The following is a 26,787-nucleotide window of genomic DNA, read 5'->3' as shown; positions in this document are numbered from 1 at the left end:
CCTATTCTGTAGTTGTTGATATAGTGGTCTCTTTGGGTCAGGCAGGCTAAGTGGTTGATGGTGGTGTTCCAATGTCTGAGATACCTCGTAGTTGTTTGAGTGGCGTTGTCCAGCAGGTGTGTAAAAATACAGGTCCGGAACTCAGGTGAGAGGCCTGGGCTGGAGGAATATATTTGAGAATAATCGGTACAGATGGCATTTGAAACAATGAGATGAGTGCGGTCCCCTAGAAAGGGTAGATAGAAGAGGTCATCAAAACTGAGCTGTAGGGCATTCCAGAATGTAGAGATTGAGGAGGACCAACCAGCAAGACACAGAAAAGGCTTTCGGTGACATAGGAAAGAAAGAGGCAGAGTTTTTTCTGGGAAGCTAAGTGAGGAAAGCATTTCAAGGAGGAAGGAGACTGTCAAATACTTGTAGGGACTGAATAAGGTAAGAATTCTTGCTGACAACTGATAGCTGGATTTGGCAGCATGGAGACTGTTGGTGACCTTGACAGGTCTACTTTCAGTGTTGGAGACAAAAGCCTGATCTGCAGAGAGTGAAGTAATTAGAGAAATACAGTAGGCTGCTGGGCAGTGGGAGTTAACTCGACGTCTGAGGTTATAAATGTAAAGATCTGTCCGAGCCGTCGTGTGTTTTTCACGAACCATATCGAACTGCTCAAGTGCAGGCAAAGCGGAGGCAGTGAGCTGTATTTAACCAGGGCTGCCCCGGGTGTCTGAAGGAGGCAGTTGAGGATGTATGGATTGACGGACCCAGGGATCTAAGCTGAAAAATGAGAAGAGTATTCTATAGTGAAAAGGTGGTAAAGCAATGGTTTGGAGGTCTAGGTACGGTCAGAGCCTAATGTATTATACTCACAAATACAACAAATATACGTACATCACCCTAGTCTCTTCTGGGTGAGTTCCACACAGGCTTGATGTCCATCTAGGTTATCAAGAAGTACAACAAGACTGGGTAATATTTCTTAAATTTTATTCTTATTTGAGTTTACAACAATTCAAAGATGGCAGATGCCCATTATAAATGGGTATACTAGACCATACATACTTTATAAGGCAAGGAAGCCCAGTTACTGAAAGAGTTTGAAAATGTACTTCTTTTGGCTACGTCACTGATAGCTATGATGTGAAACTCTTGATGTCTCCCAGAGGATACATTATCACAAGTTTCCATTTTATCAGGTTCTAAACTTTATTTTTTAAAGAAAAAAAATAGTGAGCAAGAATAAAAACATGTCTTAAAAAAGATGATTTCTGTATAAATAAAGTGTGTGATAAATTAGTGAAAGGAAGAAGTTTGGAGAGCAGAAGCTTTTATGTTGTATAAAAATAAATACTGTCAATTTACATAATATAAGACTGGAAATAAATTACTTTGTGGGTAAGTAAGTCAGCTTATTGGTTGCATACTCATGTAAAGGCTTATAGAAAACCAGTAAAAAATTTTTTTAAAGGAATCTACATCCATCTTATAAATTAAGTGATCTAATTGGTAACTGATTTTTCCATGTCTTTGTCCCCTTTGACATGCCTTTTTAGACATTTTGTTGCTGTAACCAAGATTGGATAGCTAAAGAGAAAGGAGACAGAACTCCAATCAGTCATGCTGGTTATTTATTAGCATCTATGGAAAATGGTTAAATCTGGGAAGGGGGTGGCAACTAAATGTTCAATGAAATAAGGCATTGTTCTTTATTCTGAAGTCTTCGTTTATTGGTGTTTTCCTTGGTCTTAGGAGCATGAATAATTTAGAGTGGGCTATCCTTACCATTACGATCTAGTAAATGGAGGTTTCCCTGTCTGAAACCTGAAAGATGTAGCAACACTCTATCCTATTTTAGAAAATCCTGATGCTTCAGACTATTTCCAGTCAGTTAATTAGTTAGGTACTCTTGATACACCCAGGGGTCATAGAAAGAGTACTGGCTCAGGGGGCCAGAGACCCAGATTTTAGTCATGATTCGGGCACCCTGCACCCAGGCAACTTTAGAAGTGTAACTTCTCTGCACTTCGGTTTCTTCTGCTGCAAAACACAGATAAAAGTATCCACCTGACCTATTTCACAGGTACTGTTGTGAGTACTGTCTAACATAGTGTATTCGAATGCGCTTCAGAATAATGCACTAAAGATGATGGTAAATGCCTTAAAAGTATGGTTTGCTGGGCACTTTTTCATGTTACAAATCAAAATAGAAATCTATCAGGAAATACAAATGCTTATGAATCATACAGTCCAGATGTAAATAAGTAATTTACAAAAGCTTTACAATAAAATCAAAGAAATTATTTATGGATTTTTTAAATAAAAAAATCTTTGCAGCTAAATATTCATTGACTTAATCATTCTTTCTTTTAAAAGAATGTTCACTGTTTGACATTATAACTCTCCAAAGGAGAAATTCTATAATTAGTTCAGTTCTCTGCCTTGGAAGATTCATTATAAGGCAGAAGAGTGGAATAATTAAAGTTTTAAAATAAGCAAAAATATATAACTCTACACCACAGTCCCCTTAAAGAGTTTAATAGGAATACTTACCCCAACGTTTATGAACAATGTACTATTTATATAATATTAACACTAACTCACAATTTAAACCACAATGATCAAAATTAATGTACATTTCCCCCCTTATCAGTTAAATTATTAGATATCTGATGGGCTGGAGAGATTCCACTGAATTTTTTTAATGAACTATATGTGATATAAAAACACTTACCTATTGAATAACTAAAGAGTTGGTAAAGTTTTGGAATATAGATCAGGTTTTAGAAAAATATATAGGAAACATAGCAGTGTATATGATAGAGTTCCCATGTAGAAATAAGCTTGTGCAAAGAGATGATATGTACAGGCATGACCAATAATTGAAGTAACCCACCAACTTCTCTTTTAAAATGGTAAGCCTAAAAGTTCCAATAGACTTCTTTGGAAGAGCAAGTGAATCACTTGCTCATTCTAAGTCTCATAATATCAAGGTTATATTAAATTGTAGGTTTTTTTTTTTTTAATAAGAAAAAAACTATTCATTTTAACATAGGTAATAAATAGTAAATTCTGGGCAGTAGCAAAATTTTTGGATCAAATGACAAAAGCATATCGATAAAATGTGTTAAAGAAGTACATAATGCTAGGGCACCTGAGTGGCTCAGTCGGTTAAGCATCTGACTTCGGCTCAGGTCATGATCTCACGGTTCGTGAGTTTGAGCCCCGCGTCGGACTCTGGGCTGACAGCTCGGAGCCTGGAGCCTGCTTCGGATTCTGTGTCTCCCTCTGTCTGCCCCTCCGCTGCCTGTACTCTGTCTCTCGCATTATCTCAAAAATAAATAAACATTAAAAAAAAAGAACTACATAATGCTAATATTCCAATAGTACTATGATCTTTGCTATCAACAATCCAAGATTCAGTACTCCATCAAACATTTCTCTGTCTGTCTTCTGTCTCTCCCCTCCCCCCCCCCCCCACAGGATTTCTCACACCATCTCGTCCCTATAAATGCAGCTCGTTTTCTCTTATTGACTATTAAGTTTTCTTAAAAAGATCAAAATTCTTTTAACAAATCAATGATCAAAAATGACCCATTGCTTTCTTTAAAGATCCGTCAAGGTCATTCTGTGTTTAAACAGTAGCCTGTGAAGACTTTACAGAGCTGAAATTAGCATTGGCACAGGGAAAAGCGAGTTTATCTTATGCTCAGCAGAACATATTTAGGTCAGGTTGGGAGCTAGTAACTGATCATTTATTCTCAGCTAGCAGAGAGGTGGGCATAGTTAAAACTATTAAAGGCTGGGTTGGGTCTCTTTCATTTTGTAGTAGGATTTGCAGTCCAACACATCTGTGAGACAAGAAAGGCTAAAGTAGAGCTCTGTTTCCTTGAACCTGGCATTGTAAGTTAAACAATAACACATATTTCCGCTACATCAGCGTTTTTTAACTTCTTCATTGTAAACATCCTATATACTTTCCTATTTTGTTAATTTCAGAGCTTGAGCTTGTGTCTACATCTATGTCAAATTATCATTTATTCTATGAAAAGCAGCACAAATACTGTTGATTCTGGTTTTAACACAAATTCCTTAAAAAAATGTTAAGGCCATTTAATTGAATCAGGGCCAACTGAAGATTACCCTGGTAGAAGTCAAACTACTGATTTAAGATTTTTGAAAAAGAGTCATAAGTGGTTGTCTTGTGTTTTCCTCCGTAGAACTTGAGAACAGTTTGAGGACTTATTAGTCTCCAACATCTCCATCTCGATCGCCAATAAGCCAAAGAAAATGAAAACTTAAGGCTAACAAAGCTGTTCCAAGCAGATCACCCAATGCCGTCAGATAGGGGATGGAGAAACTATCCGGGTCCTTTCCTTTCCTCCAGAAGTGATGGACCATCCAGTCGGCAATCCACAGCAAGGTAAACACCTAGAAAACACCAGAGATTACTTCTATTGCCTGGATATTAGTACCCCAGTAGACATAACGCCCACCGGGCCATAATCCTACACCACTGCTTTCTGAAAGGAAGAGCATGCGTCAAGTCAAGAACCATGCCTGAAGAGAAGAAATCTTTAACTGACAAGAACATCTTTTCACAAGAAAAAATAGCGTGTGTATCTGTTATTAATAACATTTTTCTTCAACTTTTCATATACCTTCTCATTTTCTTCAAGCTTCCCCAAATCCCAATAATCCTTATATTGAATACTATTATACAGTTGCCAAATCACTGTAATGTTTCAACTTCTTTCCATATGATACACCTGAGAACACATATAAAGAAGGAAATAAAAACTAAAATAAGGAATAACATTTCTCCTATTGAAGGTATATCAAATGAAATAAAGATGGGGAACTGACCACGCACTCACTAATTATAAGGCCATGGGTGGCTTCTCAAGGGAAATTTCAGCCAATGGTAAGGACAGTAACTAGAAGGGAGGTGTAGTGAGGAATGACTCATCTACATGGATGTATTATAGATCTAGACAGAGAGTCAAAATATATTAAAGGGTTATTCAAATGCGAAGGTGATATATGTAAGCACTTTCTAGGATATCAGGAATATGAAGACGTTTGTAATGCTTTGAATTTTGGGACCAGATATTCTTCTCTTTGAATATTTAGAGTAGAAGGATTGTCTAATTTTCAAATTCCTTTAGTATGAAGGGATTTGGGACTAGAGAGGTCAGTGTTCCCTGGTTGTGGACAACTCGTCAAGTAGAGTTTAGTGGCTACGAGCACTTCTCTGTCACCTACTAGCCAAATGAAGGCAAGTAGCTGAACCTCTCTATTTCTCGCAAGTGAACGTTAGAGATAATAATGGCACCTACCTTCACGAGAACGCTGTGAGGATTAAATAGACTGAATAGTTCGGTCCTTGGCACACAATAAGCTTTCATCAGATGTCTGCTACTAGTAGATTTTAATGGTGTCATTGCTAGGACCATTTGTGGCCATCTCATTCCTATTTCTATGTGCAGGAGGAAGCGCATCCTTGGCCCAGAGTCTACGCCAAGGGTCTGTTACCTTTTACTGACACGTAGATATGGAGGCTCACTTTGGGCGAGCTGCCTTGGGTTCTACACTTGTGTGTGCTGAGGTTTAGCTCTGACACCTTCAGAGGAGACTGGCTCGTCTATACAGAGAGACAGATGTGTAACCATTCCAAAGGAGTGAACTTTAAATATCTTTGGACATCTGTCAGAGAGGGAGGCTGTGTTTTAACCCATTTTATTTTGTATGAAGTTATTTGTTCTTTAGTGTTTCCCTGGCAAAGACTGTTTTAGAATCACAGAAAGTTCCATCAGAACAATCTGTTTTGCGTGTGGAGGAAGCATGGAATATTAGAAATAATTCTGGACTTGAAAATGATAAGATGCGGATTTGATTTCCATTTATCAGCTGTATGACTGTGGGCAAGCTTCTTACCATGCTGAGTTTAAATTTTCTCATTTTTAAGAAAAAATTTTTAATGGTTATTCATTTTTTGAAAGACAGAGACAGAGAGCAAGCGAGGGAGGGGCAGAGAGAGAGGAGACACAGAATCCGAAGCAGGCTCCAGGCTCTGAACTGTCAGCACAGAGCCCGACATGAGACTCGAACCCACGAACCACGAGATCATGACCTGAGCTGAAGTTGGATGCTTAACCAACTGAGCCACCCAGGTGCCCCAAATTTTCCCATTTGAAGAAAACCCAAAAGGGCCTAATATCTGCCACACTGACTTTGAAGTAAGTAATAAGAGCCTTGGTCTGGGGGCATGAAGAGAAAGGTAAGAAAGCATGATCTCAGGGTACATCAATAAAAGCATAATGCATAGAGCGAGAAAGAGTCATCCACTGGACCCTGAATGGGCCAGGCCACATCTGGGCAGTGCATTCTGTTCCGGATGCCGTATTTCTATAGAAATAGGTCACCCCAAGTTTGCTAGATTCAGGGTCTAGCAAAGTGAGTAGCTCACAAAGCAGATACTTGGTATCCAACTGAATGCTGGGGAATCAGTGTGAGACAATGTCATACAACAGTCTGTCCCAGGCAGGGAGGGTGGCAGATGTGAACGTAAGAAGGTTATAGTATCAGGAGATGCTAGATTTTAATACACAGCTTCAGAGGGTAGTTTTAGGCTAAAGGATAAAAGGTACCAAAAGACAGAACTTTTTTCAAGAAAACAATTGGGGTTGTCTATAAATAGAATAAGTTAGGTAGTAAGCTGTATAATACTGGACTATATGGAAGTTCAATAAAGGAATGTGCTGATGAATGAGTAATGTGTACAAGAGGAAACAACAGTTTTAAAGAGGAAAAGGTAGCTGATTTCCATGAGACTGGCAAGAAATGTAAATAAATAAATCTCTTTTATCATATATGCATCATATTATATATTCATATAGGAGATATTTAATATATAGTTATATACATAAATTTATTCAATATATAACATCATACATATGTGATATATACACAATTTACTAATTCCTTGTTGCACATCTGCACTGAACAGATTAGATTTGTCTAGAACAGGAGTGGGCAAACTAGAGTCCATGGACTAAATTCAACCTGCCAACTGTTTTTATAAATAAAATTTTATTGCAACACAACCCCACCCATTTATTTACTTACTTTCTATTTAGTCTATTATTCAATCCTCACAAGATTCTCATGAAACAGGCACTATTATTACCCTTGATGTTCATTTGGAGCAATCAGGTCGGAGAGGTTAAATAACCTGTTTTACAGGTTACACTACAATGACAGAACTATGTAGCTGTGACAGAGACCATATGGTCCACAGAACCCAAGACATTTACTCTCTGGCCTTTTACAGAAAAATGTGTGCTGACCTCTACTCAGGAGACAAATACTTATTCATACAGAAAGAAATAAAATAGCATCCTTACCTCATACACTAAAATAAATTCTAGCTAAGACTCAAGTACAAAAAGCAATACCTGAGAAGTTCTGTAAGAGAATGTCTTGTGACCTTGATGTAGGCAATGATCTCATAAGTAAAATGCGTAAAAATGCATAAAATATTTTAGTTTATAAACAATTTTAAATTAAAGATTTATAAAAATTAATTAATTAATTAAAGATTTTTGTGGTTCAATAAATACCACAAATAAAGTTAAAAATCACGCTCCAGGCTTGGGGGAAAAAAAAATCTCTGCACTGTTTATAACTGGCAAAGAATTAGTATTCAGAATATTTAAAGAGAATATACAGAGAACTCCTACAGTTCATAAGAAAAAGAAACAACCCAATAGAATAGAAAAGGAAATCTAAAGTGTTAATAAACATGAAAAGATGCTCAACCTCACTAATAATACGCGAATGCAAATTAAACCGCATTAAACTCCATTTCATACCCAACTGACTGGCAAAAATCAATCTTTAAGCAACAGTAATAGCAATTTTGTTTTGTGAAACAGCTGTAATGGGTACATGCAATGTTCAAAGAGGTTCATGTGAACGGATTTAATTCTCAAAATACCTCTATTATATGCTATGGACTATTACTATCCCTTTTTGACACAAGAGGATACTAAGGCATATGTGAAGTGTAGGAAGCCTGCCCGAGATCACACAGCTCACGGGCGGAGACAGGCTCAAACCCATATTATAGTCTAACGCTAAGGCCCAAATTATCACCCGTCAGTGCAGCTCACCGTTTTTGGTCAAAAGAACTCTGCACTGCCAACAGGAGTATAAATTGGCGCACTGCTTTGGGGACCAACTCGGCAACATGTGTGCGTTTCCTCAATTCGGTAATTCCACATGGAAACATGATTTTTCCCCTCCGTTTCTTCTGCAGCATAGGTAAAAGGGTAAAATTGTTCATTGCTGAAGGAGACTGCCCCGGGGGCTCCACTGAGCCCCAGTCCCACGTGGCTACCTCAAGGACTGAGAAGACCAATATCTTGGTGTGTTTGCAAGAGCGCCGCCGGGAAACTCCTACGTGCATGCTTGTTGCACCGTTGTCATAAAAGTCCAAAGTTGGAAATAACCTAGAAAGTCTCCAGGCAGAGGGATGACTAAATGGACTCCGAGGTCACATGACTGAACACACTGCAGAGAAGCTAAAATGAATGAAAAAGAGCTACGCGACTCGATAGGAGCATGTCTCAAAAGCCTAAGGATTGAATGAAAAGGCAGTAGGAGACTACGTAAAGATTCCAATGAGGCTTATAAACACGACAAAAAATACAATATGTTATTTATAGATTCATTCCACAGCAAGAGTACAGAAACATGCTTGGTAGTGACACATACCAATTTTGCTAACTGCTCGGGAGGGGAATCAAATGAGACCGGGTACAGGAGGCACCAGCCCTGTACATGATGTATTTTTGGTTATTTTGAAGTAGTTGTTTAAATAATTTGTTAAGAGTTGATAAAGCTGGTGCTAAATACAAGATCATCTTATTTCCTATTTCCTATAGTTCCTGTTCATTTATATTTTATAATTAAAAAAAAAAAAAAAGTGAGCTGCTGGGGCAGTGGTAACTCACTGACCAGGGCGATCCAAACTACATCTTAGAATGCCTGAGAGAGAAAGTCAAGTGCGCCCTGAAGAGGCCACAAAAGGTTTGGACTTGTTAGTACCAAATGGCTCTGAGGCTAACACCAAAGGGGTCTTTAAGTGTCTGTGTGTGGAGTGAGAAACTGGCTGATTCTTTGATCATTCTTGCAACTGTTCTCTCCAGCTGGGAAATAAGGGGACGTTTTGTGGAGAAACTGAATGGGAAAGTCTCAGGACACAAAAACGCGAGGAAGCATCAAGCACTGGTTGAGAATGAGGATTAATTGGTAGTTAACAATGGGATTCCTTTAGCCCCTGGTTTTGTTCCAAGAACAGTGGCAGGTGGGAGTATACCCCCCAGAGAGGACATTAGATGTTCACATTTGGAGGGCTCCCAGTTAAGCGCCCCCACCCCTCCATCCTCTGCTGGTAGAGCGCCCAGTCAGCAGCCTTCTCCACTGCCAAGCTACCTAAGTTTGCCGTGCCGCTGTCTCCTCCCTGTAAGATAGAGGAAATGATGCCTATCTCAGCGAGACAATGATGTGAAGATGAAATTGGGCAGAATACTTAGAACAGCGCCCGATACATAGAAAGAGCATGACAAACACTGACTATGATTTAAAAAAACAACAGGTCATACATGAAGGAACAAGAACCTGACTTTTCCAATAGCAATACTGGGAGACGAGGAAGCAAACGCCTTCGACATTCTGAGAGAAAGGCATTTCCAAACTAGAATCCTATACCCGGTCAATTTATCTACTAAGTGTGGAGGGTAAACGGAAGCATTTTAAGACATGCATGCGCTCAGGAAGTTTTCTCCCATGTTCTCTTTCTTGGGAACTTTCCTGAAAATCTGTTGATGCAGAATGAGGGGAGAACCAAGAAAGAGAAAGAACGGGGATCGGGAAATAGAAGAGTGAACCGAAAAGAGCAAGGAGGGAAGAAAGCTCTGGGATGAGAGCCATGCAGTGGGCTGGGGAGCCAGAGTCCAGACACAGAAGGAGGATGGAGAGTCTGGAAAGGAGGTCTCTGTGATCAAGGCAAATGGCAAATTATCTGACATAATAGAGTTTGGGGGCAAAAAACTAAGTCTAGGTATGCGACCACTGTGATGGAGCACTTAGGAAAAAATTAAGGATAGGTCTATAGGAAACTATGCCAGTGAAAAAATAGGGCAATTATCTCTGGAAAAAATCAAAGAGAGGTTAAGAGGAAGAAAATATAAAAGGAAAAGAAAGAAAATATCATTATACTGCATGACTTGGCTCTGTGATAAATGATATTTATGGTCATAGAATATAAACAATACTATTCGTTAAATAAATTTGAGCCTTCCTATATTAGGAGGATGAAAGTTGGGGAAATAAGGCATTGAGCAAGATGGCTATATCCTCATCTACCATAACTAAAAGTCCATAGATAATTTCTTAAATTAAGAAAGCAAAATTAGCAATCCAACATAGAAATAACAGAAGTAGTACGTAAAGTTGCTCTGGAGGACTAGTAGGAACTAGTTTTATACACACACACACACACACACACACACACACACACACACACACTTAAAAGAACTTTTTAAAGCATAATTGTATATAGAACATATCCTTTTCCAATATGTAACCCATGAGTGAATTATGAAATCAATTTAATGTAATGAAATAGAATAAAATAGAAAACAACGGGTTAGAGTAGAAAGTATTAGCATGCTACTAAGGACATTTCATAAAACTTTTGTTTCAGCTACAAAATTACATATATTTAAATATAAATAAAATATAGAAATATATATGCATTAGTTTCAGTATAAACATATTTCTTACTGAGTGTTGTGGTCGAAAACATTTGAAAGCTACTGATCTAACATGTATTTTTCACATGTTAGGTTCCAGGGATCTCACATGTGAATCTCTGGAAGGGGAAAACCATGCCATCTTTCTAATTGACGTCTTGGTTTCTAGCAAAACACTTTTACATGATAAGCCTGAAACAAATGGGTGTTGCTGAAGGGGCTCTACCACTGAATGTGTTACTGTCAACGAGTGAATAAAACCCTCAAATGTTAGTTTCCTCATCTTTTCAATGAGATATCCATTAACTATCTCATTGGTACATTGCAGAAATTAACTAATATGTGTTAAGGGTTAAGCAAATGTCTGTACACAGTAAGTACTGATGGGGCGAAAGGAGAGGGTTTCAATACCACCAGAATTCTATAAACACTAGAGTGCAGAGTCTGAAGTTTCAGAGCTCAGTGCCTGGTGGTGCTCTGGTGAGGAAACAGGGCAAGAAATCCCCAAGAGCAGGCAGCAGGTCTGAAGGGTCTGTGTGCCACACGGGGAGAAAGTGGTTCCCCTGCTTGAAGAGCATTTGGTAGAGGCCATTCGGCCTCCCTGCTGGCAAAAGTCTCAGCGGACCCCAGAGAGCAGCCACATTTGCTGGTATTGGGACGAAGATGCTAGAGAGTGGCCAAACCTGGCACTGACTGTGTGTTGCGATTTGCCATAATCTCTGAACCTCTGTCACTGAGTGACCACACAAACGTTTTCTAGGGCAAGCCGGCACTGGGCCATTGCTCAGCAAGACCCTCCCCGAGAGAGTTGGTGTGGGTCTCAGCCACAGGGGTTTTGAAACACAACCTCATTTGAGATAAAACTCTACAGAGAGGTGCTGCCTGGCAGGTAGACAGCTTGGGCACAGACAGGATAGAGGTGGGAAGCAGACAGAGAGGGCTGAGACAAAGGACGGGTGGGGTTATTTTTAATCTTATTTTTAATTTTTTTTAAATTTACATCCAAATTAGTTAGCATACAGTGCAAAAATGATTTCAGGAGTAGATTCCTTAAGCCCCTTACCCATTTAGCCCATCCCTCCTCCCGCAACCCCTCCAGTAACCTTCAGTTTCTTTTCCATATTTATGAGTCTCTTTTGTTTTGTCCCCCTCCCTGTTTTTATATTATTTTTGTTTCCCTTCCCTTACGTTCATCTGTATTGTACTTTAAATTTTTTTTTTCAACGTTTATTTATTTTTGGGACAGAGAGAGACAGAGCATGAACAGGGGAGGGGCAGAGAGAGAGGGAGACACAGAATCAGAAACAGGCTCCAGGCTCTGAGCCATCAGCCCAGAGCCCGACGTGGGGCTCGAACTCACGGACCGCGAGATCGTGACCTGGCTGAAGTCGGACGCTTAACCGACTGCGCCACCCAGGCGCCCCACTGTATTGTACTTTAAAGTCCTCATATGAGTGAAGTCATATAATTTTTGTCTTTCTCCGACTGACTAATTTCACTTAGCATAATACCCTCCAGTTCCATCCATGTAGTTGCAAATGGCAAGATTTCATTCTTTTTGATTGCCAAGTAATACTCCAGTGTATACATATACCACATCTTCTTTATTCATTCATCCATCGATGGACATTTGGGACTCTTTCCATACTTTGGCTATTGTTGATAGTGCTGCCATAAACATTGGGGTGCATGTGTCCCTTCGAAACAGCACACTTGTATCCCTTGGATAAATGCCTAGTAGTGTAATTGCTGGGTCGTAGGGTAGTTCTATTTTTAGTTTTTTGAGGCACCAAGGAGGGGTGTTTGATTATGGGTTGGTGAGTGCTCAAAGTTCTGCACCAGAGACTAGGGAGCTGGGTGAAACCATTTCCACCTCCCCTGCACACTCGCATGCACATGGATCCACCCCAGGAAGCTAAGCAGCGCCATCTAGTGGAGAATGGAGCCATTACACCAAACCCCACCCAACTGTGCCCTCCAAGGACATCCCCCAGAAGACCAGCACAAGTCACTCCACCTGCTTAGTGTACGGACTATAGAGTGCTTCATAGTTTCAGTTCCAGGAGAAACTGGATAAAAATTCATTTGGGTTTCATTCTGTTTGGTGGGTCATTTATTTGTTTTCTTTGCTTGTTTTTGCTTACATTGCTTTCTTTTTTCTTTCTTTTCTTTCTCTTTCTTGGATACAGAAAGAGAAAAAAAATTATTTTATGTTTTTAAATTTTTAAATCTATTATTACATATTTTTTTAATTTTTAAATTTTTTCTTACCTTTTTTCCATTTTTTTTTTTTTCTATATTCTACCGTTTCTTTCAACAAGGAGACAAAAACACACCTGGGATCTAGCTTTGTTTATTTGATTTTTTGTTTTGTTTTTAATTTTTCAATTTTAATTTTTTTATTTTATTAACATTTTTCTTCCCCCAAAATGACGGAATTCACCCCAAAAGAAAAAACAGGAAGAAATGACAGCCAGGGACTTAATCAACACAGATAATAAGTAAGATGTCTGAACTAGAATTTAGAACCACAGTATAAGAATACTAGCTGGGGTTGAAAAAAAGCACAGAAGACACCAGAGAATCGCTTTCTGTGGAGATAAAAGAAATAAAATCTAGTTAGGCTGAAATTAAAAATGCTATAAATGAGATGCAATCTCGAATGGATGCCACTATGGCACAGATGGATGAAACAGAGCAGTATATCAGCAATATAGAAGATAAAATTATGGAGAATAATGAAGCGGAACAAAGAGGGAAACAAAAGCAAAAGATCATGATACAAAACTTAGAGAACTCAGTGACTCATTAAATAGGAATAACACCCAAGTCATAGGAATTCCAGAAGATAGAAAGGGGGGAACAAATTATACCAGAAAACATTCCCAATCTGGGGAAGGACACAGACATTAAATCCAATAAGCACAAAGAACTCCCAATGGATTCAACAAAAACTGACCATTACCAAGGCATATCATAGTCAAATTCACAAAATACACAGGCAAGAAAAGAATTATGAAGCAGCAAGGGGGAAAAAAGTCCTTAACCTTTAAGGGAAGACAGATCAGCTTTGCAGCAGACCTATCCACAGAAACTTGACAGGCCAGAAAGGAGTGGCAGAATATATTCAACCTGCTGAATCAGAAAAATATGGAGCCAAGAATTCTTTATCCAGCAAGGCTGTCATTCAAAAAAGAAGGAGAGATAAAGAGTTTCCCAGACAAACAAAAACTAAAGGAGTTTGTGACCACTAAACCAGCCCTGCAAGAAATTTTAAGGGGGACTCTTTAAGTGGAGAAAAGACAAAACAAAAAGATCAAAGCAACAAAGACTAGAAAGGACCAGAGAACATCACCAGAAACACCAACTCTACAGGCAACACAATAGCACTAAATTCATACCAGAGACTTATTTTAGACCTGAGACCACCTACAGATCAAAAGTAAGAGGATGGAGAACCATCTATCATGCTAATGGTTGTCAAAAGAAAGCTGGAGTAGACATACTTATATCAGACAAACTCGATTTTAAAATAAATACTGGAACAAGAGACGAAGAAGGGCATTCTATCATAATTAAGGGGTCTATCCACCAAGAAGATCTAACAATTGTAAACATTTATGCTCCAAACATGGAACGTCCAAATATATAAATCAATTAATCACAAACATAAAGAATTGATTGACATATATTGACATATTGATTGACAATAATACCATAACAGTAAGGGACTTCAATACCCCACTTACATCAATGGACAGACTGCCTAACTAGAAAATCAGCAAGGAAACAATGGCTTTGAATGACACACTGGACCAGATGGACTTAACAGATATATTCAGAACATTTCATCCTAAAGCAGCAGAATACACATTCTTCTTGATTGCACATGGAACATTCTTCATAATAGATCACATACTGGGGCACAAATCAGCCCTCAACAAGTACAAAAAGAGACCATACTTTGCCTATTTTCAGACCACAACGCTATGAAATTCGAACTCAACCACAAGAAAAAATTTCGGAAGACCATGAATACTTGGAGATTAAAGAACATCCCACTAGGGGCGCCTGGGTGGCTCAGTTGGTTAAGCGTCCGACTTCAGCTCAGGTCAGGATCTCATGGTCCATGAGTTCGAGCCCCGCGTCCGGCTCTGGGCTGATGGCTCAGAGCCTGGAGCCTGCTTCCGATTCTGTGTCTCCCTCTCTCTCTGCCCCTCCCCCGTTCATGCTCTGTCTCTCTGTCTCAAAAATAAACATTAAAAAAAAAAAAAAAAAAAAAAGAACATCCCACTAAAGAATGAATGGGTTAACCAAAAAATTAAAGAGGATATTAGGAAGTATGCGGAAGCTAATGAAAATGAAAACCCGACAGTCGAAAACCTCTGGGATGCAGCAAAGGTGGTCATAAGAGGGAAGTATATAGCAATCCAGGCCTTCCTAAAGAAGGAAGAAAGGTCTCAAATATACAACCTACCCTTATACCTAAAAGAGCTGGAAAATAACAGCAAATAAAGCCTAAAACCAGGAAGAGAAGAAGGTAAATAATAAAGATTAGAGCAGAAATCAATTTTATATATACATAGCTGTAGAACAGATTAATGAAACCAGGAGCTGGTTCTTTGAAAGAAATAACAAAACTGACAAACCCTTAGCCAGATTGATCAAAAAGAAAAAGGAAAGGATGCAAATAGATAAAATCACAAATGAAAGAGGAGAGATCTCAACCAATACCACAGAAATACAAACAATAACAGGAGAATATGAGCAGTTATATGCCAAAAAATTGGGCCGTCTGAAAGAAATAGACAAATTCCTAGAAACATATAAACTACCAAAACTTGGGGCGCCTGGGTGGCTCAGTCGGTTGAGCAACTGACTTCGGCTCAGGTCATGATCTCACGGTTTGTGAGTTCGAGCCCCACGTCGGGCTCTGTGCTAACAGCTCAGAGCCTGGAGCCTGCTTCAGATTCTGTGTCTCCCTCTCTCTCTGCCCCTCCTCTACTCATGCTCTGTCTCTGTCTCAGAAAAAAATAAACATTAAAAAAATAAAAAATAAAAAAATAAATAAACTACCAAAACTGAAACAGGAAGAAATAGAAAATTTGAACAGACCGTAACCAATAAAGAAACTGAATCACTAATCAAAAATTTCCCAACAGACAAGAGTCCACAGCCAGATGGTTTTCCAGGAGAATTATAACAAACATTTAAAGAAGAGTAGGGGTGCCTGGGTGGCTCAGTTGGTTAAGCGTCTGACTTCAGCTCAGGTCATGATCTCACAGTTTGTGAGTTCGAGCCCCGTGCCAGGCTCTGTGCTGACAGTTCAGAGTCTGGAGCCTGCTTCGGATTCTGTATCTCCCTCTCTCTCTCTCTGCCGCTCCCCTGCCCCTCAAAATTAAAATAAAAACATTAAAAAAAATTTAAAGAAGAGTTAACATCTATTCTTTTGAAGCGCTTCCAAAAAATATAACTGGAAGGAAAACTGCCAAACTCATTCTATGAAGCCAGCATTACCTTGATTCCAAAACCAGACAAAGACCCAACTAAAAGGGAGAACTACAGGAAATTTCCCTAAGGAAAATAGATGCAAAAATTCTCAACAAGATTACTAGCCAACCAGATCCAACAATACATTAAAAGAATTATTCACTATGATCAGGTAGGATTTATTCCTGGGATGCAGGGCTGGTTTAATATCTGCAAATCAATCAATGTGATACATCACATTAATAAAAGAAAGGATGAGAACCACATGATCCTCTCAATAGATGCAGAAAAAGCATTTGACAAAATACATCATCCTTTCTGGGTAAAAACCCTCAGGAAAGTAGGGATAGAAAGAACATGCCTCAAGATCATAAAGGCCATATATAAAAGACCCACAACTAATGTCATCCTCAATGGGGAAAAACTGAGAGCTTCCCCCCTAAGGGCAGGAACATGGCAGGGAAGTCCACTCTCACCACTGTTACTCAATATAGTGTTGGAAGCCCTAGCCTTAGCAATCAGACAACACAAAGAAATAAAAGCATCCAAATTGGCAAGGAGAAAGTCAAACTTTCACTCTTCACAGATGACATTATACTCTATATGGAAAACCCAAAAGATTCACCAAAAAACTGCTAGAACTGATCCAGGAATTCAGCAAAGTTGCAGGATATAAAATCAATGTACAGAAACCAGTTGCATTTCTATATACCAATAATGAAGCAGCAGAAAGAGAAATCAAGGAATTGATCCCTTTTACAATTGCACCAAAACCCATAAAATACAGAAGAATAAACTTAACCAAAGAGGTGAAAGATCTATACACTGAAAACTACAGAAAGCTTATGAAAGAAATTGAAGACACACAAAAATGGAGAAACATTCCATGTTCATGGGTTAGAAGAACAAATATTGTTAAAATGTTGACACTGCCCAAAGCAATCTACATATTCAATACAGTCCCTATCAAAATAATACCAGCATTCTTCACAGAGCTAGAGCAAACAATTCCAAAACTTGTATGGAATCAGAAAAGACCCCAAATAGCCAAAGTAATGTTGGAAAAGAAAACCAAAGCTGAAAGCATCACAATTCCAGGCTTCAAGCTATGTTATGAAGTGGTAATCATCAAGACAGTATGGTACTGGCACAAAAACAGACACATAGATCAATGGAACAGAATAGAGAACCCAGAAATGGACCCACAAACGTATGGCCAACTAATCTTTCACAAAGCAGACAGAATATCCAATAGAAAAAAGACAGTTTCTTCAGCAAATGGTATTGGGATAACTGGACAGCAACATGCAGAAGGATGAACTTGGACCACTTTCCTACACCATACACAAAAAAAAACTCAAAGTGGATGAAAGACCTAAATGTAAGACAGGAAACCATCAAAATCCTAGAGGAGAGAACAGGCAACAACCTCTTTGACCTCGACTGCAGCAACTTCTTGACATGTCTCCAGAGGCAAGGGAAACAAAAGCAAAAATGAACTATTGGGACCTCATCATCTCAAGATAAAAAGCTTCGCGCAGTGAAGGAAACAATCAGTGAAACTAAAAGGCAACTGATGGAATGGGAAAAGATATTTTCAAATGAAATATCAGATAAAGGGTTAGTATCCAAAATCTATAAAGATCTTATCAAACTCAACTCCCAAAAAACAATCCAGTGAAGAAATGGGCAGAAGACGTGAATAGACACTTTTCCAAAGAAGACATCCAGATTGCTAACAGACACATGAGAAGATGCTCAACATCACTCATCATCAGGGAAATACAAATCAAACCATAATGAGATACCACCTCACACCTGTCAGAATGGCTAACATTAACAACTCAGGCAACAACAGATGTTGGCGAGGATGTGGAGAAAGAGAAACCCTTTTGCATTTCTGGTGGGAATGAAAACTGGTGCACCCACCCTGGAAAAATGTGGAGGTTCCTCAAAAAATTAAAAATTGAGCCACTCTACAACCCAGCAATTGCACTACTAGGTATTTATCCAAAGGATACAAAAAGTCTGATTCGAAGGGGCACATGCACCCCAATGTTTATAGCAGCACTACTGACAATAGCCAAAGTATGGAAAGAGCCCAAATGTCCATCGACTGATAAATGGATAAAGAAGATGTGGTATACACATACAATGGAATAATACTCGGTGATCAAAAAGAATGAACTCTTGACATTTGCAACAACATGGATGCAACTAGAGTGTATTACGCTAAGTGAAATAAGTCAGTCAGAGAAAGACAAACATATGATTTCACTCATAGGTGGACTTTAAGAAACAAACAGATGAACATAGGGGAAGGGAAGCAAAAATAAGATAAAAACAGAGAGGGAGACAGACCACGAGAGATTCTTAAATACAGAGAACAAACTGAGGGTTGCTGGTGGGGTGTTGGGTGGGGGATACGGGCTCAATGAGTGATGGGCATTAAGGAGGGCACTTGTTGGGATGAGCACTGGGTGCTACATGTAAGTGATGAATCACTAAATTCTATTTCTGAAATAATTATTATACACTATGTATAATCCAACTAACTTGAATTTAAATTTTAAAAATAATAAAAATAAAAGGTTATTGGACTGGAAGTGTAAACACTGGTTTCTAACACTTACTAACATGATCTTTCTCCCTGAGCCTTAGTTTAGGCTTCTTGAAAATAGATGAATTTATGTCTTCACCATCTGTTCTAGCTCTGGAGTACAAAGGTAAGAAATCTGTTGTCCTAAATTACATAGTGATTGTTTGCCTCACCTTTGCATTTCTTCTCCTGCCCTGCCACACATTCTTACTCTTTTAAATAGGATTTAAATTCCCTTCCCATGCAATTTCTTTTTAAAGGTATTGGGATGACTTAAAGTTCATGCAGGTTTCAATTTATTAAATTATTTTTTTGCAAGTTAACAAAGGATATCAGTGTTTCCTTGAACAGTGTACAATGCATTATTAAAGTCACAATGAATATCAGATACTTTTTAATGCAACATGTTTTATTTTAAAACTAAGTGATTATTTAAGAACTGCATGCTTTTCACTGCAAAAACACACTGAAATCAAACCAAGGGTAGACTGTGTTTTTACATCGTCTGTTTGTTTTTTATGAAATATGCATACATTCTTTAGGTAAATATACCTTCTGAAAAGGCAACTTTGTAGCCTGTTCTGCATGTTCTAGATGTATTGCTTGGAATTTAAATAAATATCCCAAATACAAGAATATATGTTTGCTTTGGACGATATTGATTCTCTTGGCCAGCTCCTTCTTTGAGCTAGAATCAACATTCCTGGGTACTAGCATCCCCTCAATGCCCCAAATGCCAGTAACAGCCTTGTGTACTGTGTAAAGAAAGATGATTCTTCAGGGAAGAAAGGCTTAGAAATATGGTACAAATAAATGCCAGGAGTAGCAAATTAGTACAGTTCTTCCAAACCCCTAACTTACAAAGGCTGAATTTACTTCCCCTATAAAAATATGCTTCCCTAATCCAGTCTCCAGACTAGAAACCCTACTCATTAAAATCTAATATACAAATGTTTGCTCAGAAGAATTTAGGATTATCAGTCAACAGGAATTCAATCTAATTCTGATATTTAAATAAAAGCATCTTTTCTTTGGTCTAAACTATTCTTGGGAGGTGGCAGGTGGACGAAGGTGGGAAAAGAATAAACCTTGTTTTGAGAAGGAGCCCATAATATTCTCAAGGAGTCCATGGCACAAAAATGGTTAAGACCTTCTGTCCAAAAGAACCTTTTATTTATTTTTTTTATTTTTTATTTTTCACTAAGGGAATATCAGCTTTATTTTGTAACTTTTAGAACGTGGAGCTTTACAAGGTACAGATACTAAGGTTCTGGTAGTGTTCTATTTTTTTTTTTTTTTAACGTTTATTTTTTTGAGACAGAGAGAGACAGAGCATGAACAGGGGAGGATCAGAGAGGGAGACACAGAATCTGAAACAGGCTCCAGGCTCCGAGCTGTCGGCACAGAGCCTGACGCGGGGCTCGAACTCACAGACCGTGAGATCATGACCCGAGCTGAAGTCGGACACTCAACCGACTGAGCCACCCAGGCACCCCATGTAGTGTTCTATTTCTTAAGCTGACTGCTGAGGGTCCTAGTGTTCACTGTATTATTATTCTTCATAGCTTGTGCAGGTCACTGTTTAGTCAATATTTAATATATAATTAAAACATATATAATAAAATATATAATAAAAGCATAATTTTTGGCTGGGTGCTCATTAACCCTGGCCCAGTTAATCCTGCCACTGATCACTCCCTCATCTGACCATGTCATTCTGTTCCAATCATGCAAAGAGCCAGTGATAACTAATGTCACTTAACATTAGGAAATGACAGCCTGGAAAATTAAAAGAAAAAAAAAAAAGTCAGGCAAAATAAGATGTTTCTTAGTTTCTAATAAGAGGAAAAAGGATAGAAATAAAACATATGTACATAGCTATAGAAAATGAACCTTTATTGATTTCCAACTACCAAGCTAAATTACTTGAATGCTGTTAGTACCCACAGAATAATAAGGAAAGACGCAATCAGCAGAGACCAGGCCCTGAGCCACTTAGGGGCTCCTCCTTCACCCTCTGCCCTTAGCCCAAAGATGGCCCTGCTTGTCTTACAAGTAGGAGGCCTTTCTGTGGGTTGCCTAGCAAAACACTTAACTGAGAAAAAAAAAAAAAAAGAATATTTATTCATTTAAAACCACTTATTGTATGCCTTTCCAATATATGTATTACTCAAATTTGAGAAATAATCTTTAAAAAATGTTTTTTTTTTTTAATAGCACACCGAAATATTTGTGGTGGTGGTCTTTGGATTGGGGCAATTTTACCGTCATGAATACATGTTGCTTGACAATACAAAACAAAATTCAAACTAAAACAAACAAAAATCCCCCATGAAATGATGACCCAAAACCCCCTCCTTGCCTAAGCTCAGTACAGAAATCTGTTTTTTCACTTTACTAGGTGACATATTGTCTCAGAAAACAGATTTAAAAGGATAACTTTGAAATCTACAGAAACTGAGTAATAAATAGTGCTAGAACACGGAACTACCTGGAAACCACTCTGATTGCAGGTAAAATAAAAGGTGTCAGGAGTACAGTTCTGAACTTCTTTGACCTTAGAAAGGTAAACACTGAAAGGAAGACAACTCATTTTAATGGGAGAAAGGGGCAAAGAAACAATTGAGAGATTTGAAAATAGATCTTTTCTTGATATAGAAGGGTCTAAAGTTATGCTTAGAGACAGAATATGGAGAGAAGCAGGAAACAGAGTTGGATGTACAAAAAGAAGGAACATGCGTAGTTAATCGAATTCACATCTCAGAAAAAAGCAGCCATGAGAAGTGACAAGTGTGAAAGCCCAGACATAATCCACTTGGACTTCCATAAGGTTTGAGATACAGTATCACATAAGAATTCATAAATATAATTACTGCTGCTGTTGAAATGCTAGCACACTGAGAACTCTTTGTTAAGAGTAGAGAATAAAAGGATGTTGATTTGGCAGGAATCACAGAAAAAACATCTACATTAGTTTTGGTTATTTGGCATATCTGTAGCTGTAAAGATACAGATACTCCCATAAATGAACTGAAACCCACATAAAGAGAGCTTGCAATTAAAAAGAATGGCCAAAAAAAAAAAAAAAAAAAAAGCAAATGATTTCTCTTGAGGCTAAAATTAAAAAAAAAAAAAAACACCATGTGAAGGCTCAAAAGAAAACAGTTGCATAAGAATAGATATATACATCAGTGGAACAGAATAAAATTTAGAAAGAGACCCACATATACCTAGTAAATTGATTTCTGATAAAGGCACTAAAGTCATTCAAGGAGGGTAAGGCTAGTTTTCTCAATAAATGGGGCTGAAACAACCAAGTATTCACAAGAAAAAATATGAACCTTAATCTGTAGTTCATAAAAATTAACTCAAAATGGATCAGAGCCCCAAATAACAGCTAAAAAATCCAGAAAATTTCTAAAATAAAAAAGCACTAACAGTAATGAAAAAAACTGATAAACTGAACTTTATTAAAATTGAAATTCCCACTGTTAAAATATATGGTTAAGAAAATGAAGAAGCAATGTACAGACTGGGAGAAAATATTTTCAATACATGTATATGACAAAGGACTTATACCCAGAATATACAAAGAACTCTTAACAACTCCATAAGTCAACCCGTTTTAAAAAATGGACATAAGATTTGGACTTCACAAAAGAAAACATGAACAGCCAGTAAACCCATGAAAAGATGCTCAATACTGTTAATCAAGAGGCACACGGAAATTACGATGGTCATGAGCTACCACTTTTATACCCACTGGAATGGCTAAAGGCATAAAGACTGACAATCCTAAGTAATGGTGAGGATGTGGAACAATGGGAACTCTCACCCTAATGGGAATGCAGAACAGTATATAACCACTTTGGAAAAAAGACTGGCAGTTTCTTCTAAAGTTAAATATGCCTTTTCCAGAAGATCCAGCAACTCTACTCCTGGGTATTTACCCAAGGGAAACAGAAACATATGTCTACACAAAACTTATACATAAATGTTAATAGCAACTTCATTCATAATAGACCCAAACTGGATACAAACCAAATGCTCATCAGCAGGTGAATGGATAAACCAGTTGGGTATAGTCATATGGTAGAATACTAAGCAGCAAAAATGGAACAAATTACTAACATATGTAACAATATGGATAAATTTCAAAACACATGTGGAGTAAAAGAAGGAGTCAAAGAATATAAATTTATATTCATTTATATGAAAACTCAGAAAAGGAAAATACAATTTATAATGATAAAGGATAGATCAGTGGTTGTCTAGAGCCAGGGATGGAGGGGCGCTGACTGCAAAGGGGCATGGGGGAACTTTTTGAGGGCGAAGGCAATGTTCTATATGTTGATTGTGGTGGTTGTTACATGGATGCATGCATACGTCAAACTATGCAAACTACACAAACTAAGCAAACTACAAACTGTGCAAACTATGTATGCAAACTCATCAAACTACACTTTACACAGGTATGGTTTACTGCATATAAATTAGACCTTAATGTCATTTTCTTTCAAATTGTTTTGTTGGAGAATTCATTTTTTTTTTTAACGTTTATTTATTTTTGAGACAGAGAGAGACAGAGCATGAACGGGGGAGGGTCAGAGAGAGGGAGACACAGAATCTGAAACAGGCTCCAGGCTCTGAGCTGTCAGCACAGAGCCTGACGCGGGGCTCGAACTCACGAACTGTGAGATCGTGACCTGAGCCGAAGTCGGACGCTTAACCGACTGAGCCACCCAGGCGCCCCAGAATTCATCTCTTTAAAACAAGTAGCAGTGTGCAGCACATAGGGAGAGGTTTGATAAGTATCTGTTGAACTTTTTAAATCTGTCTATAAAGGAAAGGAAATTTCTAAAAATATATAAGGACTCTGATAGGGGTTTCTTCTAGGAACAGCCTACAGCAGGGGTCAGCAAACTATAGCCTGTCTGGCCCAGCACCTACCTGTATGGCCCATAAGCTAAGAAGTTGATATTTCTAAATGGTTGAAAATAACCAAAGAAAAAATAGTATTTTGTGACACATAAACGTTTTAGGAAATTTCATTTCCAGTGTCCATAGGCAAAGTTTTGCTGGGACACCAGCCACACTCATTTCTTTACATATTGTCTGTGGCTGCTGTTGTGCTGTTCTAGCAGAGTTGAGTACTTGTGACAGAGACCGCATGGCCTCCAAGTCCTAAAATGTTGACTCTCTAGCCTTTTTCAGAAAAAGTTTGCTGACCCCTGCCCTCGAGTGTAGGACCTCTTTCTGTCATCCTTTGCTAATAAATAATGAAATTACCAGGTTAAATTCTTGGTCCTTTTACTTTGTGATAGAATAGACAGAACAAAGACTTTGAAGTAACACAGATCTAAATTCAAATTTTATCTACTACTTAACTACTTCTGTCACTCTGCATAATTTTTTTAAATGTTTATTTATTTTTGAGAGAGAGGGAGACAGAGCATGAGCAGGGGAGGAACAGAGAGAGGGGGAGACACAGAATCCAAAACAGGCTCCAGGCTCTGAGCTGTCAGCACAGAGCCCTACTATGTCGGGCTGGAACCCATGGACCGTGAGATCATGACCTGAACCGAAGTTGGACGCTTAGCCAACTGAGCCACCCAGGCTCCCTGACTCTGCATAAGTTTTTTAAACTTTCAGTCTCTCAGATTTGTCACTTGGAAAGTAGAGAAGACTGCATATCTCAGAGGGCTGCTAAAAGTATTATGTGAAATAATTTCAATAAAAAGTGTTGTCTGGGGCACCTGGGTGCCTCCAGTCGGTTGAGCAGTCAGCTCTTGGTTTCAGCTCAGGTCATGATCTCATAGTTCGTGGGACTGGGCCCCATGTTGGGCTCCGTGCTGACAGTGTGGAGCCTGCTTGGTATTCTCCCTCTCTGCCCCTCCCCTACTCATGTGCTCACACCCTCTCTCCCTCTTAAAATAAATAAATAAACATTAAGAAAAAATGGTGTCTGGCTAGGGCACCTGGGTGGCTCACTTGGTTAAGCATCTGACTCTTGATCTCAGCTCAGATCCTGATCTCAGAGTTGTGAGTTCAAGCCCCACATTGGGCTCTGAACAGAACGTGAAGCCTACTTAAAAAAAAAAAAAAAAGTCATCTGGCAATTAATAGACACTTAATAAATACTAGTTCATATTCTTCTTGTAAATAGGGTATCTAAGAACAGTAGCGAGTAGAAACAGAGGCGAGGAGAAAAAGAATGATCCTGATCACTCACCGAACAGTTTTTGAATTAGAAGCCACAAGCTATTGTTTCTTCCTTTGCCTCAGTTCTTATTCTGGCACAAGTTAGTTATCAAACTTCATTTACTTTCTTTTTTAGTTGTATATGCCTTTATCTATACTTAATATAAATGTAATAATATATTATGTATTCTTTTTGTGTCTGGCGTCTTCTGCTCAAGCGGTTAGCAACCATGTCAAGTATTTTCCCAAATTTCCAAAGTATGCTCAATGCATCTTGAATCCAATTTAACGAATATTTATTGGTACCTAACATAGAAAACACTGTGATAAGCTTTCTGGGTTACTCAGAAAAGAATATGACATAGTTATTGCTTTCAGTGAGATCAGAATCAAAAAGAAACATGACTGAAATGCCTAAAATAATCTAAGAATTATATAAAGCTGAATGTATTTGATAATTATTTACTGCATTAGGGGCTGGTGCTGAGTCTATGACGATGAATAAAATAATCCCTGATCTTTTTGTCTATGTACAGGTACAACCCGGTTTGAAAGGAATGTCAATTATTCAGCTAAAAACAAAACAAAACGAAACATGATCCCTGGATAAGACTCAATGATGGACACCCTCTGGGGGAAAAGATGGAAGAGACCTTAGAGGAGCCGGAAGGTAATACTAGTCGAGAACCTAAAACAGGTTCTCCAAGGAGCACCTGAGTGGCTCAGTCGGTTAAGCCCCCAGCTCTTGATCTCAGCTCAGGTAATGATCTCATGGTTTGTGAGACAGAGCCCGTGTTGGGCTCTGTGCTGGCAGTGCAGAATCTGCTTGGGATTCTCTCTCTCTGGCCCTCCCTCACTCATGCATGCTCTCTCTCTTTCACAAAATAAAAAAACTTAAAAAAAAAAAAAAACAGGTTCTCCAGAGCACCCCCAGGAACAGATGATTCATAGAACTTGACTATTAACCCAAGATTCTCAGAACAGAGATGATCATACAAGTAGACAGCGTCCATACAAGACTATCAAAATAACAGTTCCAGTTATAGATAATAGAATGGCTTTGGACTTTCTTTTGGCCAACTGAAACCATTACTAACACTCATGTTATTTATACCTGACCAACATTACAGGTAGAATACAGCAATCTATATCTAAGCTGAAAGAAAAGGCAGTCTGGCCACCTAGGGAATGCCTAAGACTTGTTTTCTTGGTCATACCTGAAAAATCTTAGGTTATGCGAGTGAAATATATACTAGTCCCTCCCAATACTTCTAATTATTCTTGTTTGCCTCAGAGTCATTTGATGTTTATTGTCTAGCACCTCAAATTCTTCTACAGTTACTGTCCTGGCAGATGTTTCAATAAATGCTTCAAAGAAATAAATGAAATCATGCTGATTGATACAAACTGAAAATCAGATCTTCACAAATGAAACCCCATCTTCAAGAAGAATCAACAACAGAGAGGAAGGTCTGGACAATCCTTAATGATCTCCTGGAGCTTTGACTGAGTTAAGAACAATGGGGACTGAGAATTTCGAAAGTTCCCACATTCCCAGGAAAACACTGATGATTCTTTCACCATGTAACAAAAAGCCGACAGAAGTGGTTTCGAATTCATTCAGTCAATAAACAACTTACATTCTTGAACACACTTTAAAAGCCAGCCAATCAATGACAGTCCTTG

The 26,787-nt window shown here is 38.5% G+C and overlaps 1 protein-coding gene across 7 annotated transcripts in view; it reads right to left on the bottom strand.

Annotated features, from left to right (window-relative positions):
• Positions 1 to 964: 964 nt before the first annotated feature.
• SLC41A2 (solute carrier family 41 member 2) overlaps positions 965 to 26,787 on the bottom strand; it is a 126,814-nt gene continuing 100,991 nt past the window's right edge. For 6 of the 7 annotated variants that reach the window (XM_086712483.1, XM_086712484.1, XM_086712480.1 and 3 more), the window contains one exon: positions 965 to 4,422. In XM_086712483.1, coding sequence (XP_086568609.1) covers positions 4,237 to 4,422 — 186 coding nt within the window. In that variant the 3' untranslated portion in view covers positions 965 to 4,236. Of the gene's footprint in view, positions 4,423 to 25,371; positions 25,408 to 26,787 lie in introns of those variants that run through there. The other variant, XM_086712486.1, reaches the window with a different exon arrangement.

The sequence above is a fragment of the Puma concolor genome, chromosome B4 (assembly GCF_028749965.1).
Source record: "Puma concolor isolate L17-30 chromosome B4, mPumCon1.1.hap2, whole genome shotgun sequence".
NCBI classification, from domain to species: Eukaryota; Metazoa; Chordata; class Mammalia; order Carnivora; family Felidae; genus Puma; species Puma concolor.
Note: the sequence above shows the minus strand (reverse complement) of the source record. Positions and strands in the feature narration are given on the sequence as shown.